General features: G+C 39.8%; 1 protein-coding gene across 3 annotated transcripts in view; it reads right to left on the bottom strand.

Moving 5' to 3' along the window:
* The window catches only part of sh2d3ca (SH2 domain containing 3Ca), a 43,027-nt gene that overhangs the window by 11,171 nt on the left and 15,578 nt on the right, over positions 1-16,278 (bottom strand). For all 3 annotated transcript variants that reach the window (XM_058057909.2, XM_058057907.2, XM_058057910.2), the window contains exon 2: positions 3,040-3,168. In XM_058057909.2, the coding sequence (XP_057913892.2) occupies positions 3,040-3,168 (129 nt within the window). The remainder of the gene's footprint in view (positions 1-3,039; positions 3,169-16,278) is intronic.

The following is a 16,278-nucleotide window of genomic DNA, read 5'->3' on the forward strand; positions in this document are numbered from 1 at the left end:
TGCATGTTCTCAAGGTACTCCGGTTTCCTCCCACATTCCAAAAACATGCTAGGTTAATTGGCCACTCCAAATTGTCCATAGGTATGAATGTGAGTGTGAATGGTTGTTTGTCTATATGTGCCCTGTGATTGGCTGGCCACCAGTCCAGGGGTACCCCGCCTCTCGCCCGAAGACAGCTGGGATAGGCTCCAGCACCCCCTGTGACCCTCGTGTGGATAAGCGTTGATAAAATGAATGAATGAATGTTTTTTCATTCAGAGCTAAACAATGGAATGTTAATCCATGGGGATTAATTACAACATGCCTTGGGACATTTCCCAAAATGCATCTGCAGTGCTGTCCACAAACTGGCAGCGATGAATCAGAGCGCCGGCAGCCATTGCTGCATCAGTATAAATATATTGTGTTCAGCATTATTGCCAAAATGCCCTTTCTGGTGTTTTCAGTCCAACTGAAAGAGAAAAACAATCGACCATGGACAGCAATCTTTGCGTCAGAGTGAGCTGAGAGCCTATAACTATATAACAATATAAACAGAGGCGTTATTTGTGTTATAAAGTGAATGCAATGAGAGCAGAGCAGTAAAGATTTGACATATAGGAAGACAAAAGCGACCAGAAGAGGGCAGCATACACATAGATGACAAGCATGCTGCATGCGTGTGATTGGCACAGACAGACTATTGTCATGTCTTCCATGTTAAAGTGGCTTTCTGTAGATCAGGGGTCTCAAACACGCGGCCCGCGGGCCAAATGTGGCCCGCAGGACACTAGTTTGAAGCCCCCGCCTTGATATGAAAGTTTAATGTTAGTGCGGCCCGCGCAAGTTTGATATGGATGCTGTATGGTATCATGTACCCAGAAAAAATTATTATGTTTGATTAATGTTCATGTTAAAGGTTAAATAACTGTTAATAGTTATCCTCCCTATCCGTGTGGAAGTGGTAAGTTTTTGGCTATTTAAGTTTAAAGGAAATAACTTGAAGGCTACCGTTTAGGTCGCTAGCTCTCTAGTTTGTGAGTTAGCATGTGTCTCAAGACCCTGCAGTTGCGCAATATGTTGTAAATAAAAAGAGTATAAATGTGACTATAGTCGTGTTTTGTCATGTCTACAGGGCTCTAATAATGCTTTGGTAATTTTAATCTGAAAAAAATAATTTGTCTACCCACCAACTATATGTGGTTTCTTAAGTTTTTATTATTTGCCGTTTTATTATTAGTATTATTATATTTATTTATTTATTACTGATTTGTTTATTTATTTTTCATCTTATTTTGTGTAGAAAAATAAAAATTAAGATATTTGAGAACAGTGGAATGTTTTATCAGAGCTTTTATTGTGGAAAATCGGAACCAAAGCAAAGTTTATTCATTTTTCTGTTTTTAATAAATGCGTTTTTTTTTGTTTTTGTTTTTGGAACACCTGATGCGGCCCAGTCTCACCCAGACCCGAGCTCCAGTAGCCCCCAGGTAAATTGAGTTTGAGACCCCTGCTGTAGATGGAGGGCTAATATTTGATGCTCTACCAGTTAAAGATACATCAGCTGTGAAATAATACCAAGGAGGAGCCACCAGAAACCTGATCTAGATGTTGTTTACGGCCTGAGAAATAAATGAATGAATATGTTTTGTAAATGAGACGACACAGACAGCAGAAGCTGATTGGAGGTAACAAACACCTTCCATGTGTGTGTGTATGTGTGTGTGTGTTTGTGGCCAGCTGTGAAAAGCAATTGCAGAGCAAACGCAGCTGTCTGCTTGGCACCGCTTCCCTCTTTTGTCAACACTTAAGTAATTCCTGCTGAGCGGAGAGAGATGATGGGATTCATTGTGTGTGTCAAAGTCATTGCTGCTCTACACAAATACAAATAAATGTAAATACCTCCGCCAAGGCAGTTACAGTACAGTCGTCTCTTGTGGTTTCATTATCGTTCCCTCGCTATATCGAGTTTTTCCATGAATGAATTCATGGCTGTTTCGTGGTAGTCTATGGTTTATTATTAGTCAAAACTAGGGCTGCTTTGGTCGATCGGCCACAGATCGGTATGGGACGATATCAGTGAAAAAGGACGGTATCGACATCGGCCAATACTTTAAAACGCAGATCCCATTCAGAACAAGCACGTCTGCCGCGTGTGGGACTTCCTGTCTTTGGGAGAGTTTTGCACCCTGCAAAACCCATCCATCCATTTTCTTAAGCCCCCCTAAATAATTTTATATTTTTTATTGATTTTTTTTTTTACAAAAATTTACAAATTTCATATAATAGGGCAAAATCAGGCTAATAAGCAAGCCAATAAGCAGGCTAATACTAGCCTACTATTACTACTACTAATACTAATACTACTACTAATCAGAAGAAGAATAATGATAATAGTAATAATAATAGGCTAATTAATAATATAATAATAATAATTTATTATGATATTATTATATATTATTTATTATTATATAATAGATTGTGTGTACTTGTGTAACTTTAATGGTGGCCTAAAACAATTGAATATCTCTACTAAATCTGTCCAAAAGTGGGAAAGTTATATCCCTGTTCTTGTTTGTTTTTTGGAATTTTTGATTTTTTTTGAATGTCTACTACATTCATTCATATCCTGCTAAGCCCCCCTGGCTGGACAATTTGGAGTCGCTAATTAACATAGCATGTTTTTTTTGGAATGTGGGAGGAAACCGGAGTACCTGGAGAAAACCCATGAATGCACGGGGAGAACATGCAAATTCCACACAGAGATACCCAGATGGGTGGAATTGAACCCTTGTCTCCTAGCTGTGAGGTCTGTGCGCTAACCACTCGACTGCCGTGCCGCCAGAATATGGAATAGGTAAGATAATATGTTTATTTTTTTTAGCATGCAATGTTAACGCGATGACACATCTCTGTATCGTCTCGTCACGCTTGAAACCCTGGCCAACCTGGTACTATAAAACAGTACCCGGTAGTACTTGGCATGATCTGGGTTTACCGATGGGAAAGCCCCCAAGGCGCTCACGGTTCTGCAGTCTTGTGTGTGTAATTGGGACGCACCTCTCTGGGTATGTGCCCGTGGTACCAGCCATGACTCCTGATGTCGGCGGGGCTCAGCTTCAGCTCCTCCTCCAGCTCCTTACGCAGCTTCTCGGGAGGAGACTCCAGCAGGTACTTCTCCTTGGAGAACTGAAGGACACCGATGAGAGAGAAATACACAAAAGGTAAGTGAATGTGGGACAGATTAGGCTCTGCTTTATTGCCATCTAGCAGCGTATGGATATGACCAAACTTAAATGTCAAAGAAACCTCCTTTAAAGACAAAGTACACACGCACAAATGGACGTTGGCAAAGTACATACTTGTGTTCCAGAAGGAAACACTGCAGGGGAGAACACACACAATTACACAACACACACACAAAACAATCCAATCGACCCTGACCTGATTACCAAGGGGAAGAAATCATCATAAGCAAGCTTTTATTGTTCTGATGTACTGCAGAGTCCTTCAGTAGCTTTTCAATGACTCACTACACACACACACACACACACACACACATACACACACAAGCAGCACTCTCATAGACTCACAAACACAAACAACAGGATCAGATTTCAAAGCTTTCTACTTGCCGTTTGGCTGCACAAATAAGCAACATGAAGCAACATTTTCATGCTTATTTACCATCGCACACTTCATTGTGTAGCGTTAGCTACTGTATGTTGGTAAACAAAGACTGGAGTAATGGCGGGTTGGATTGCTGATGGATTTTATGACAATTCATCCCTCAAAGTCGGTTTTCACTTTATCATGAGTATACACAAAACAAGTCTGAAGAACCCATGTATTGAAACAAACAAGTAGTCAGCCATTTTGGCTTGATGCAGCAAATTTAGGGTTCTCTACACCCCAGATTTCAGAAATGACATCACGTTTTTGAAAATTCAGCCCTCAAAGCATGTTTCACTTAGCAACATGACATTTTGTAGGCATGTCTGTCATGAAGCATCGCACAAAAAAGTCTCAAGAAGCTATGCCGTGAAACAAACAGGAAGTCAGCCATCTTGGTTTGAAGCTGTTGTTTTGCTGTTGTTTTTAAGTGTTTTTAAGTGTTCAGGCCTCAAAGCCCGTTTCACTTAGCAGCATGAAATTTGGTAGGCAAGTCTATCATGAAGCATCGCACAAAAAAGTGTCAAGAAGCTATGCCGTGAAACAAATAGGAAGTCAGCCATCTTGGTTTGAAGCTGTTGTTTTGCTGTTGTTTTTAAGTGTTATTAAGTGTTCAGGCCTCAAAGCCCGTTTCACTTAGCAACATGAAATTTGGTAGGCAAGTCTATCATGAAGCACCGCACAAAAAAGTCTCAAAAAGCTAAGCCGTGAAACAAACAGGAAGTCAGCCATCTTGGTTTGAAGCTGTTGTTTTGCTGTTGTTTTTAAGTGTTTTTAAGTGTTCAGGCCTCAAAGCCCGTTTCACTTAGCAGCATGAAATTTGGTAGGCAAGTCTATCATGAAGCATCGCACAAAAAAGTGTCAAGAAGCTATGCCGTGAAACAAATAGGAAGTCAGCCATCTTGGTTTGAAGCTGTTGTTTTGCTGTTGTTTTTAAGTGTTTTTAAGTGTTCAGGCCTCAAAGCCCGTTTCACTTAGCAGCATGAAATTTGGTAGGCAAGTCTATCATGAAGCATCGCACAAAAAAGTGTCAAGAAGCTATGCCGTGAAACAAATAGGAAGTCAGCCATCTTGGTTTGAAGCTGTTGTTTTGCTGTTGTTTTTAAGTGTTATTAAGTGTTCAGGCCTCAAAGCCCGTTTCACTTAGCAACATGAAATTTGGTAGGCAAGTCTATCATGAAGCATTGCACAAAAAAGTCTCAAGAAGCTATGCTGTGAAACAAACAGGAAGTCAGCCATTTTGGTTTGTAACGGCAACAGGAAGTAACAAGACGTTTTCTGTTTAGGATTCCTGAGTTGAGATCATGTTTTTGAAAACTGGCAGCCCCCCAAAGCCTGTTTCCCTTTGCAATGTGACTGTATGGGGGATATGTACAGAATATGCTGTACAAACAAACCGCAAGTCAGTCGTTTGGGTTCCATCTCGTCGTTGGGAGACGTGAACGTGTGTGTGACAGATAGAGGCTGCGTGTGTGTGTTGTGGTGACAAGATCGATCACATGGTCTCCAGGTTCGCAGCAAGATGAAATGATTAACTTCCTCGTGTCTTTGCTGCCCCTCCTTCTCATTGTCCAATCCTCGGGGGCAGATGGAGGAATATCACTTTGGAGGCTCACTCTCCAAGATTAGATTTGAGGTGTGCGTGCGAAGGCCAATAAGAGAGCAGAGGGGTCAAGTGTGCAGTTATTGCTTTTGCTGGTTTCTGTGGAAACCCAGAGGAGGCCTGCCGCCAAAGCAATACTCCACAATAGACCTGTTGTGTGCGCCCGTGTGTGTACATAGGAGGGTTTATGACGGGGGGTGGGAGGTGGGCAAAATTGAGAAATGAGTGAGCTTCTATTTAAGAGTCGCTTGGTGAAATAGGGACACTTTGTCTGACGGGCAGACAATAAAGACAAAGTAAATAAAGAACGGGCAGAGGACACGGGCAGACAAAGACGCACGAGACAGCAAGTTTAATATCCTGGATAGAAAGTTGAAGAAATACTGCGCAAAAACAACAAAAACAAAAGTAAAGAGAAGATTTCACCGCCAATAGAGGATGCAATTAAGTCAAGGCCAAGCTGCTGAAACAGGAAGTAAACAAAGAGGTAACGTCAATACAGTCCTCCGTCACTTCATCATGATTTGAACATTGCGACCCCAATCTATCGCCGTTTGGTGGTTGGTTATGGAAGAAAAGGCGATCCAAGTTAGGTGTAGTATTGGGGTAACTAGGCGGCAGTAGATTTGTTTATGGTAATGGTTTTATTTAATTTGAACATGCATCAGATTACAATTGAATGCATCAAATAATCAGTTCACAGTTCCACATGTCCAAAAGGAGTAGGAAGAAGCAAAGCTTATTAAATCCTACCCCTCCATCTGGTACTTTTACAATCGGTAACTGTTACATTTGTTCACTTCCTGCTTTCCATAATACAGTTTAAGGTTTTTTTTTGTGTGTGGAATAAGTGAATTGGAGAGGCTAACGAGTTAGCTTGTTAGCTTGCTATGCTCACGCTGAGAATGCTATCAGTGGTGTTTTTATACTTTTTTTTTCATTTGTCAGTTCTGGGTGTTGCTTTTAAGTTGAAATTCATCTGAAGAATGAATTGATAAGATAAGATAAGATAAGCCTTTATTCGCCCCTCATTGGGGAAATTTGCTTCGCACAGCAGCATAGAACAGAATCAGTTAATCAGTACAAAATATAAAAATAAACAATATAAACAACCCAAGTATTAACAAATTAACAATTTTACCCAGGGTTATATACAAATACAGTTTGCAAGATAATATGAAATATGAGATTAAATATATGACCAGTATATACGCTATGAAATCTTAAATTAAATATGAGTTAAATATGAGGATTATATAAAAAATACTGCACTTAGAACTTAATACTATATTGCATTTTGAGCTTGATCAGATATTGCACAGTGAATGGAGTCTGGAATAACTATATTGAATATAAAAATAATAAAAAGAAAGTATGTTTAAGTATATGCATAAGCATAAAAAGAAAGTATAGTTTTGTCCAGTGATGCAAAAATAGGATAGAAATCAGAGAAAACGGATGTCTAAAAGTCAGGCAATGTGCAATTAGTGTGTAACATTCATTTGTTTCTTTCCACAGCGGATACTCTATATAAAAACATTACACAGTTCCTGGTTGCCATAGCAACCTGTCATTCCGTCCTGAAATGTATCAGTATGCAGGGAGAGTTCCACTACTATTACTACTACTACTACGACTACTACTACATCCTGTTTCCAGTAGAGACCCACTGTATTATATCAACCCGGGGACAAGAATGCGGCAAACCAGTAAGACAAACGGAACCACGGAAGCTCCTTACGTGGACAGAGAGGATAAGTGGAGTGGAAGACGGCAAGCACATTAGCAGCAGAGAGGAGTTTAGGCAATTTAACAGCTGATGCAGGACTTGGGCTCCCCGGAGAGCTCAAACACTCAGCGTGTGTGCGTCTGTGTGATGCTATTGATGGATGGAGCTCAATATTTTTGTTGAGGGCTAAGACAGGAAGTAAGAGCACAGTTCATTGACAATATATACTGGATGGGAGATGCATGATGGGAAGCTACAGTGAGATCTGCCACTTTGTTCATTCATTCATATAAATACGCTGCCTAGTGGCTGTGACATGCAGAACCGATGTTAGAATAGTGCTCATGAAGAGACTGCTCAGCCTGCATTCATGGTCATTGTACACAACAGTAGGAGTGAAAATGTGAAGCATTTTAAAGCGCACGCCGAGGTAGATGAAGACACTGGATTCTGACCGCTGCCATCTTGTGGCGTTACAATGACAAAAAAATACAATGATTGGTATAATAAAAAATAAAAAAAATACAATGATACAATACAAAAATAAAAAATAAAATAAAAAAATATAAAATAAATAAATAAATAAATATAAATAAATAAAAAATACAAAAATACAATGATTGATTGCCAATAGCCACAGCTACCATTATTAATGTTAGAACCAATGTTAGAATAGTGCTCATGAAGAGACTGTTCAGCCTGCATTCATGTTCATTGTACACAACAGTAGGAGTGAAAATGTGAAGCATTTTAAAGCGCACGCAGAGGTAGATGAAGACACTGTATTCTGACCGCTGCCATCTTGTGGCATTACAATGATAAATAAATACAATGATTGGTATAATAAAAAATATAAAAAAATACAATGATACAATACAAAAATAAAAATAAACAAATAAATAAAAAATAAAAAAATAATATATATACAAAAATACAAAAATACAATGATTGGTTTCCAATAGCCACAGCTACCATTATTAATATTATTATAAATGTATTACCCAGTAGTCATTTGCACCTGTCCAAAAAAGATTGGGAGTGGGGAAGCGAGTTGCTAGCTGCGAGGTGTCGCTACGCCAGTAATGTAGTTCTTGGTGTGACAATGTTAATAACACTAATAATAACAATGCTGCGGTAGCTTGGTTAATATGCAGGTCACATGATGTAAATCAGGGGTCTCAAACACGCCAAATGTGGCCCGCAGGGGGTAGACAAAAAAACAATTTGTCTACCCACCAATTATATGTGGTTTCTCAAGTTTTTATTATTTGCTGTTTTATTATTATTATTATATGTATTTATTACTGATTGATTGATTTTATTTATTCTTGATTTGTTTATTTATTTTTCATCTTATTTTGTGTAGAAAAACAAAAAGTAAGATATTTGAGAACTTTGGAATGTTTTATCAGAGCTTTTCTTGTAGAAAATTGGAACCAAAACAAAGTTTTTTTAAATTCTTTTGTTTTTAATAAATGCGTTTTTTTTTTTTTTTTTTTGGAAAACCTGATGCGGCCCAGTCTCACCCAGACCCGAGCACCAGTGGCCCCCAAGTAAATTGAGTTTGAGACCCCTGATGTAAATGGAGCATTTTTCAGGTTCATTCCATGATGTGCATTCTTAGCTGTCTCTTTTTTTAATCTGTTTTGTTAACTTTAGAACACACAGAAAAAAGAAAAACGCGTGTGTTCATGTCTCACATGGGGATTGTGCACAATTCCAAAAAAGTGCACTTTTCCTTTAACATCTGCATATTCAGCATTACCCTGAATTCACACCAGACACTTGGATCTTGGAAGTGGAGAAATATAACCTTTTATATGACCCAAAAGACCATTTTTACAAGGACATGGTGCTCAATGTCAGCAACTTCAGATAGTGACAGTGTCCTTTTGTTTTGCTAGCTGTGTTACTGACTTGGGCAAAGGAATTAGGAAATGTCCATTTGCAATCTTAGCTTAGGTTACAAACAAAATATGGGGCAAAACCGATGGGGGTGGGGTGCTTGTGCAAAGGGCATTTTTGTTTTTCAGCTGGCGGGGCTTGCCTCTGACCCTGTTGTCATGGTAACGCCCCAAAGCAGTTCTTTGGCAGTGGGGGGAGGGGGAAAGTGGGCTTTGGGAGCGGACGGGGGAATCCCACCCATGCACAAAGCACATGACACACATAGAGGTCAGGTTGGGAAGTCTCTTGATCAGTCTTTCTGGGGGAGATAACGAACAGGATTACGTCCCGAGCATCCTCCACTGCCGCCCTCCTCCTGTCTCCTATTATGTGACGGGTCTTCACACGCAAATACGTGTCCAGTATCACTGCTCTCCAGACTCTTATAATCCCTCCGTGGCCTCCAGCCTGACTTGCACTGATACTTTCCGACTGGTTCACACGGGTATAATGGTTTTTAAGTTACATTAGGGGGGCGGAACATCCCTATTTTACAGAGACTTGACCTTAGAATGTGAGTGAAAGTCAGGGTTTACAAAGAATAAAACAAGTAGAGAGAACAAGACACGGTGCTACTGCTAATTATAGCTATGACCTTCTATAAAGGTCGTATATTTCTGCACAACCTGAAGCGTCACTCGGTATAATGTCCGCAAACAGACCTCCTGGAGTGATTGACAGCTGGTGGACGGGATGTGACGCAGCGCTACACTCCTACTGAGACAGCAGGAGGCAGCATTATCGACGTGCGCTGCTTTACGTTTTTTTGCGGTTTCTCTGATGACGAACAGCACGTAGAGCTTCCCGTCGCTGTTGGCTGATCCAAATGTTGTCAGAACAACAAGTTCATCATGGTTTGCATGAGTGTGAGCACCGTGAGGTCGAACCGAGCTCTGCAGCACCGGGAGACAACTTGACTAATGCGCCTTTAAAACTCCCCCTCCAGGTTAAGAAAGCAGTAGTACATATTCATTTGTGCAGCAGGGGGGGGTATGTCGTATATCATCATTAGAGTACGTTTGAAATATTCAACAAGGCCACCGAGCGGAGGTCTCGGCATCAGCGGTGAAAATGAGCATGCCGCAAAGACGGCCAGTTGTCGTCAATAAATGGCAGCGCATTCCCAAGAGTGACACATGATGGATATAAGAGCACAGCCTTAGTTGTAGGGAGTGCATACAGGCGCACGGAAGACATACACGCTACTGAAACACAAGATTCATTGTCTGGAGGAGTCACTACTGATTCCTGAGTCTGGAGGGGAATTGATAGCTAAATTCAGACATGAATGACATGTAGGGAGTTCATACAGGGAAATGGAGGCCGTACACACTATTGAGTGTACAGTTTGAGTAGTTTTAAGCAAGAGTGACATTGGAATCACCGTCTGTCAATATAGACTGGATATACGAGCGCGGTCTAAGTTGAAGGAGTGCATACAGGCAAGTGGATGACATACACGTCACTGAACCATAAGATTAATTATCTTGAGGAGTCACTACTGAGTCACATGGTGAGTTGTCTTGAGAAAACTGATAGCTAGATAAAGCGATAGATACAGACAAGTAGGGAGTGCATACAGGGAAACTGAAAATATGCACGCGACTGAACCACAAAATTAGTTGTCTTGAGAAGTCACTACTGAGTCACATGGTGAGTTGTCTTGAGAAAACGGATAGCTAGAGAGAGCTATAGATACAGACTAATGTGCCAAATGTGGCCTGTAGGACACTAGTTTGAGGCCCCCCGCCTTGATATGAAAGTTTAATGTTAGTGCGGCCCGCGCAAGTTTGATATGGATGCTGTATGGTATCATGTACCCAGAAAAAATTATTACATTTGATTAATGTTCATGTTAAAGGTTAAATAACTGTTAATAGCTATCCTCCCTATCCGTGTGGAAGTGGTAAATTTTTGGCTATTTAAGTTTAAAGGAAACAACTTGAAGGCTACCGTTTAGGTCGCGAGCGCTCTAGTTTGCGAGTTAGCATGTGTCTCAAGACCCTGCAGTTGCGCAATATAAAAACAAATAATAAAAAAAGTATAAATGTGACTATAGTCGTGTTTTGTCATGTCTACAGGGCTCTAATAATGCTTTGGTAATTTTAATCTGAAAAAAATAATTTGTCTACCCACCAACTATATGTGGTTTCTTAAGTTTTTATTATTTGCCGTTTTATTATAATTATTATATTTATTTATTACTAATTGATTGATTTTCTTTATTCTTGATTTGTTTATTTATTTTTCATCTTATTTTGTGCAGAAAAATAAAAATTAAGATATTTGAGAACAGTGGAATGTTTTATCAGAGCTTTTATTGTAGAAAATCGAAGCACTGAAAAAGTTTGTATATTTTTCTATTTTTAATAAATGCGTTTTTTTTTTTTTTTGGAAAACCTGATGCGGCCCAGCCTTGGCCAGACCCTAGCTCCAGTGGCCCCCAGGTAAATTGAGTTTGAGACCCCTGATCTAGAGATTCATGTCACTACCTGGCAACCAACACTGGCCGTGCTTTAATGACCAAAGCGTGAATGCGAGCCACATAGGACTACCGCATGGCTGCGCTGGTGGCGCATCACGTGGGAAGATGTACAGTAGCACGACGGCTGCCCAAAGGCCTGCGCGCCCTCTGCTTGTGTGTGTGTGTGTTTGTGCGCTGGTGTGTGAATCCCTGAGGCTGACCTTGCTGTGAATTAGATCCATGTCACACACTGTTAGCGCTGCAGTGTAATTACAAGGGAAAGACGGGAATAATACGTGTGCATCTGCTTCTTGTGCTCCCGCAGAAGGTGAAAAGGTACGGAATGTGTGAAGGTGTGGATCGTCACCGTGCACGCTGGAGCGGCATGCAAATGGCGATTGAAGATTGGAGATAACACGCATTTAATTAGACGTTTCTGTGGGTGAAATCAGATAGCTTACTCCAACATAATTCCTTTCAAATTAGCATGATATGTTGAGTAATGATGGCGCTATTTAACTCAAACGTGCGGTTAAAGGTCCCTGATTGCACCGCCGCTGGAAGGAACCTACAAAAGGACGCCATCAAACGAGGATCATCATCCAGCAGTGTGAACTCTGACCTTACAGAAACAACACATTCTCACATACACGCAGTGTCACAGTATGAACAGTCAAATGGGCAATGCCACGCCTTTAGTTGCTATGGTAACACTACACTCCCAACACCCCAGCCGGTGTTCTCTTCTAAGGAAGTCATGTGTGTGTGTGTGTGTGTGTGTGTGTGAGTGGAAAGAGAGGTTAATGTGCCCCATGTGTGTTCTGTTCTGTCATGTGCAATGGTGTGTACTGGCCAGGAAAACACGGCAGGTGGGGAGTCTCGTCACGGTACCTCAAGATCTGGCACGGGTTTCGCAATCTTTGATAGCGTCAAAGAACAATCTGCTGCTAGCTCCAAAGGAGACGAGTGACGCCGAAAGTTCGGAAAGTTAAAATTGCTTCAGTATACGAGGGCAGGGGCGGGGCACAGAGACAATGAGGGGCAGGCTCACATGCCAGGACACTCACGGCACCCCTCGCATTTTTGCTAATATTTCATCATATCTTTTCATGGGACAACGACAAAGAAAGGACACGTCTGAACTGCTGAGAACAAAAGTGAGTCCACACTTAAAGTGACCTTATCGGGCCCAATTAGCCATTTTCCCTCCCCGGGGTCATGTGATGCATTACTGTTTGAAGATTTCTGGTTTCTGCGATGCCGCAGTCTACATCCAGTCATAGATCCTGTACGGCGGGGGCCTCAAACTAGTGTCCTGCGGGCCACATTTGGCCCGCAAGCCGCATGTTTGAAAGTTTAAAGTTAGTTTGCTATGGATGCTGTATGGTATCATGTAGCCAGAAAAAATTATTATGTTTGATTAATGTTCATGTTAAAGGTCAAATAACTGTTAATAGTTATCCTCCCTATCCGTGTGGAAGTGGTTTGGTATTTTGGAAGTTTTGGGCATTTTTATGTTTAAAGGAAATAACTTGAAGGCTACCGTTTAGGTCGCTAGTTCTCTAGTTTGCGAGTTAGCATGTGTCTCAAGACCCTGCAGTTGCGCAATATGTTGTAAATAAAAAAAAGTATAAATGTGACTATAGTCGTGTTTTGTCATGTCTACAGGGCTCTAATAATGCTTTGGTAATTTTAATCTGAAAAAAATAATTTGTCTACCCACCAACTATATGTGGTTTCTTAAGTTTTTATTATTTGCTGTTTTATTATTATTATTATATTTATTTATTACTAATTGATTGATTTTCTTTATTCTTGATTCATTTATTTTTCATCTTTTTTGTACAGAAAAATAAAAATTAAGATATTTGAGAACAGTGGAATGTTTTATCAGCGCTTTTATTGTAGAAAATCGGAACCAAAGCACTGAAAAAGTTTGTATATTTTTCTGTTTTTAATACTTTTTTTTTTTGAAAACCTGATGTGGCCCAGTCTCACTCGGACCCTAGCTCCAGTGGCCCCCAAGTAAATTGAGTTTGAAACCCCTGCTGTACGGCAAGCCAGCTGGGTCTGGACATTCGTCTCAAGGGAGCGTACAACACGCCGTTCATCCTTCTCTATTAATCAATGCGTGGAATAGATTTTGCAGCAATTAGTTTGTCACGATGTCGACAAGGCGTGACTAACGCAGATGAAGCGACGCTGGCTGCTTTTACCGTCCAGTGGCTGCGATTACCGCCTGATTTCTGCGCTGTAGCTTTATTTAATGTACGGATGGTACACACATGGCTGATACTTGCTTTGTCACTCGACAAGGTACGGCTGAACTCGGGAGATAAATACACGCTTTATCTTCTTTAACCGGCCTCAGCGATTTATCACACCTTCTTCCTGGATTCCTTTTTGCCTTCTATGGAGACATCCCTTCACTCCAGAAAGTCTTCATCTTTCATATCTCTCTCTCCCCAGTCTCTCCTTCTGTCTTTCTCCTGACAGATCATCTCACTCTTCAGCCTCCATCTTGCTCTAACCAGCCATCTTTCCATCTATCATATCCTTGCACTCGCGTCACTGATGCACTCAGCCGCACGCACGCACGCACGCTCGCTGTGTGTCTGTGTGTGCGTTGATGTCAGGCAGCAGCAGAGGCATCATCCGGTTTCCATCAGGAGGACTTAGTAGAGAGAAACTGAAATAACATGCCGTATTTTCACATATAGCAACTGCTTCTTTACTTAACTGCAGAGAGTACCAGGTGCCAATGCATTTTTATACTACACGTTTAGTATTTTTATACATAATGAAGCTTCAACGGGAATTAGCGCTTACTGTATGTGCAGTGCAAACGCTGTGTTGTGTTGTAAGTACAGCAGGGGGAGGGGGGCATTTGGGCCAAAAACATGATGTAACCACAAACACAACAGCCAAAATGGAAAGGTCAGCGGTAATTTTACATGAATAAAGTCTAAATATTAACAGAAAAAAGTTGTAAGCAACTAGAAAAAGTCCGAATTTTACAGTTGTATTTTCTAAAGAAAACAACACTTATTTTTATGAGTATACTATGAGGAAAAAATGTACAAAGGGTTATTTATGAAGAAAGTTGAAATATTTGGAAATAAAAAAAAAACAATAACAGCAAAAAAACACTTATTTTTATGAGTATATTATGAGGAAAAAAAAGTCTAAATATTAACAGAAAAAGTTGTAAGCAACTAGAAAAAGTCAGAATTCTACAAGAACAAGAAAAATTACATTTTTGTCACAAAAAGTTGTATTTTTGAAAGAAAAAAACACGTATTTTTATGAGTATATTATGAGGAAAAAATGTACAAAGGTTATTTATGAAGAAAGTTGAAGTATTTGGAAATAAAAAAAACAATTACAGCAAAAATGGCAAAGTCATCTGTAATTTTACATGAATAAAGTCAAAATATTAACAGAAAAAAGTAGTAAGCAACTAGAAAAAGTCAGAATTTTGCAAGAATAAGAAAAATAAATTTTTTGTCACAAAAAGTTGATTTTTTTTAAAGAAAAACACGTATTTTAAAAAATAAATAAATAATATTATGAGGAAAAAATGTACAAAGGTTATTTATGAAGAAAGTTTAAATATTTGGAAATAAAAAAAACAATAACAGCAAAAACGGTACTGTCATCTGTAATTTTACATGAATAAAGTCAAAATATTAACAGAAAAAAGTTTGTAAGCAACTAGAAAAGTCAGAATTTTACAAGAATAAGAAAAATTAAATTTTTGTCACAAAAAAGTTGCATTTTTTAAAGAAAAAACCCGTATTTTTAAAAATAAATAAATAATATTATGAGGAAAAAATGTACAAAGGTTATTTATGAAGAAAGTTGAAATATTTGGAAATAAAAAAAAAACAATAACAGCAAAAATGGGGAAACACTGGAAGTAATACACCAAAGAGTATTATTGTAGTAACGTTGTTAGAAAATACAAGAATAAAAGTTCTGATAAAGGCACACTATGTTGCACAGACAGAAATATAGGAACGAAGGAACTGATCCATTGATGGGTTGTTTTTTTAATGGAAGTAAAATGGAGCGCACTATATGGTTGCAACCAGCAGAGGCGCCGTTGATTCAGTTGTACCGAAAGACGTCAGTTACGGTACACACTTTGGCATGGAAAACAGGAGCTCAGGACATTCACGCTTCGCTAACCCACGATACAATTTACACAATTTTAGGTTTAGGTTCCCATGACAACCAGCAGTCGGACCAGAAGGGGCTCAATTTCAAATATTTAGGCAGCATGATATATAGGATCATTATCATACAATGAATATTAATGGACAAAGTCCGGAATATCATAATAAACAACCCTTGCCATGTCTCGCTTGGACACCATTGTTCTTATTCAGTGACACACACACGCACACACACACTCACACACACACACCTGGGGCCTTCGCCCATCACTGTCACCCTCCTCTCTCCGAGATGAGCCATTAATGACTAATTTGCAGGCTTTTGGAGGTAAAAGGTCAGCCTGTGGGTGGATGGGACGACTTGGAAGATTCATCAATACTAGCCTATATTCCTAAACACACACACACACACACACACACTACTATTATTACCATCCTTACAAGTACCATCCATCTTGGCTCTGACAAGTGTGATGAAAAAAAACCCAAAACAACAACACAATGCATTTGTTCTTCTTGAAAATGTAGCTAAAAGGAAGGCGATGCTAGAAAGCAGAATAAAACACTCTCATCCTTACACACAACAAATGTCACTGAAGCCGAGGCCTCAGCTGGACTTTCTATTCCCCGAGCCACGGATGCAAACATATGGTGACACAGCATCTGATTCATTCATCAATGACTGACGGAAGAGACTTGGATCTGAGCC

This window comes from Doryrhamphus excisus, linkage group LG19 (assembly GCF_037039965.1).
Source record: "Doryrhamphus excisus strain RoL-2023G ecotype Guam linkage group LG19, RoL_Dexc_Guam_v1.1, whole genome shotgun sequence".
Lineage (NCBI taxonomy): Eukaryota > Metazoa > Chordata > Actinopteri > Syngnathiformes > Syngnathidae > Doryrhamphus > Doryrhamphus excisus.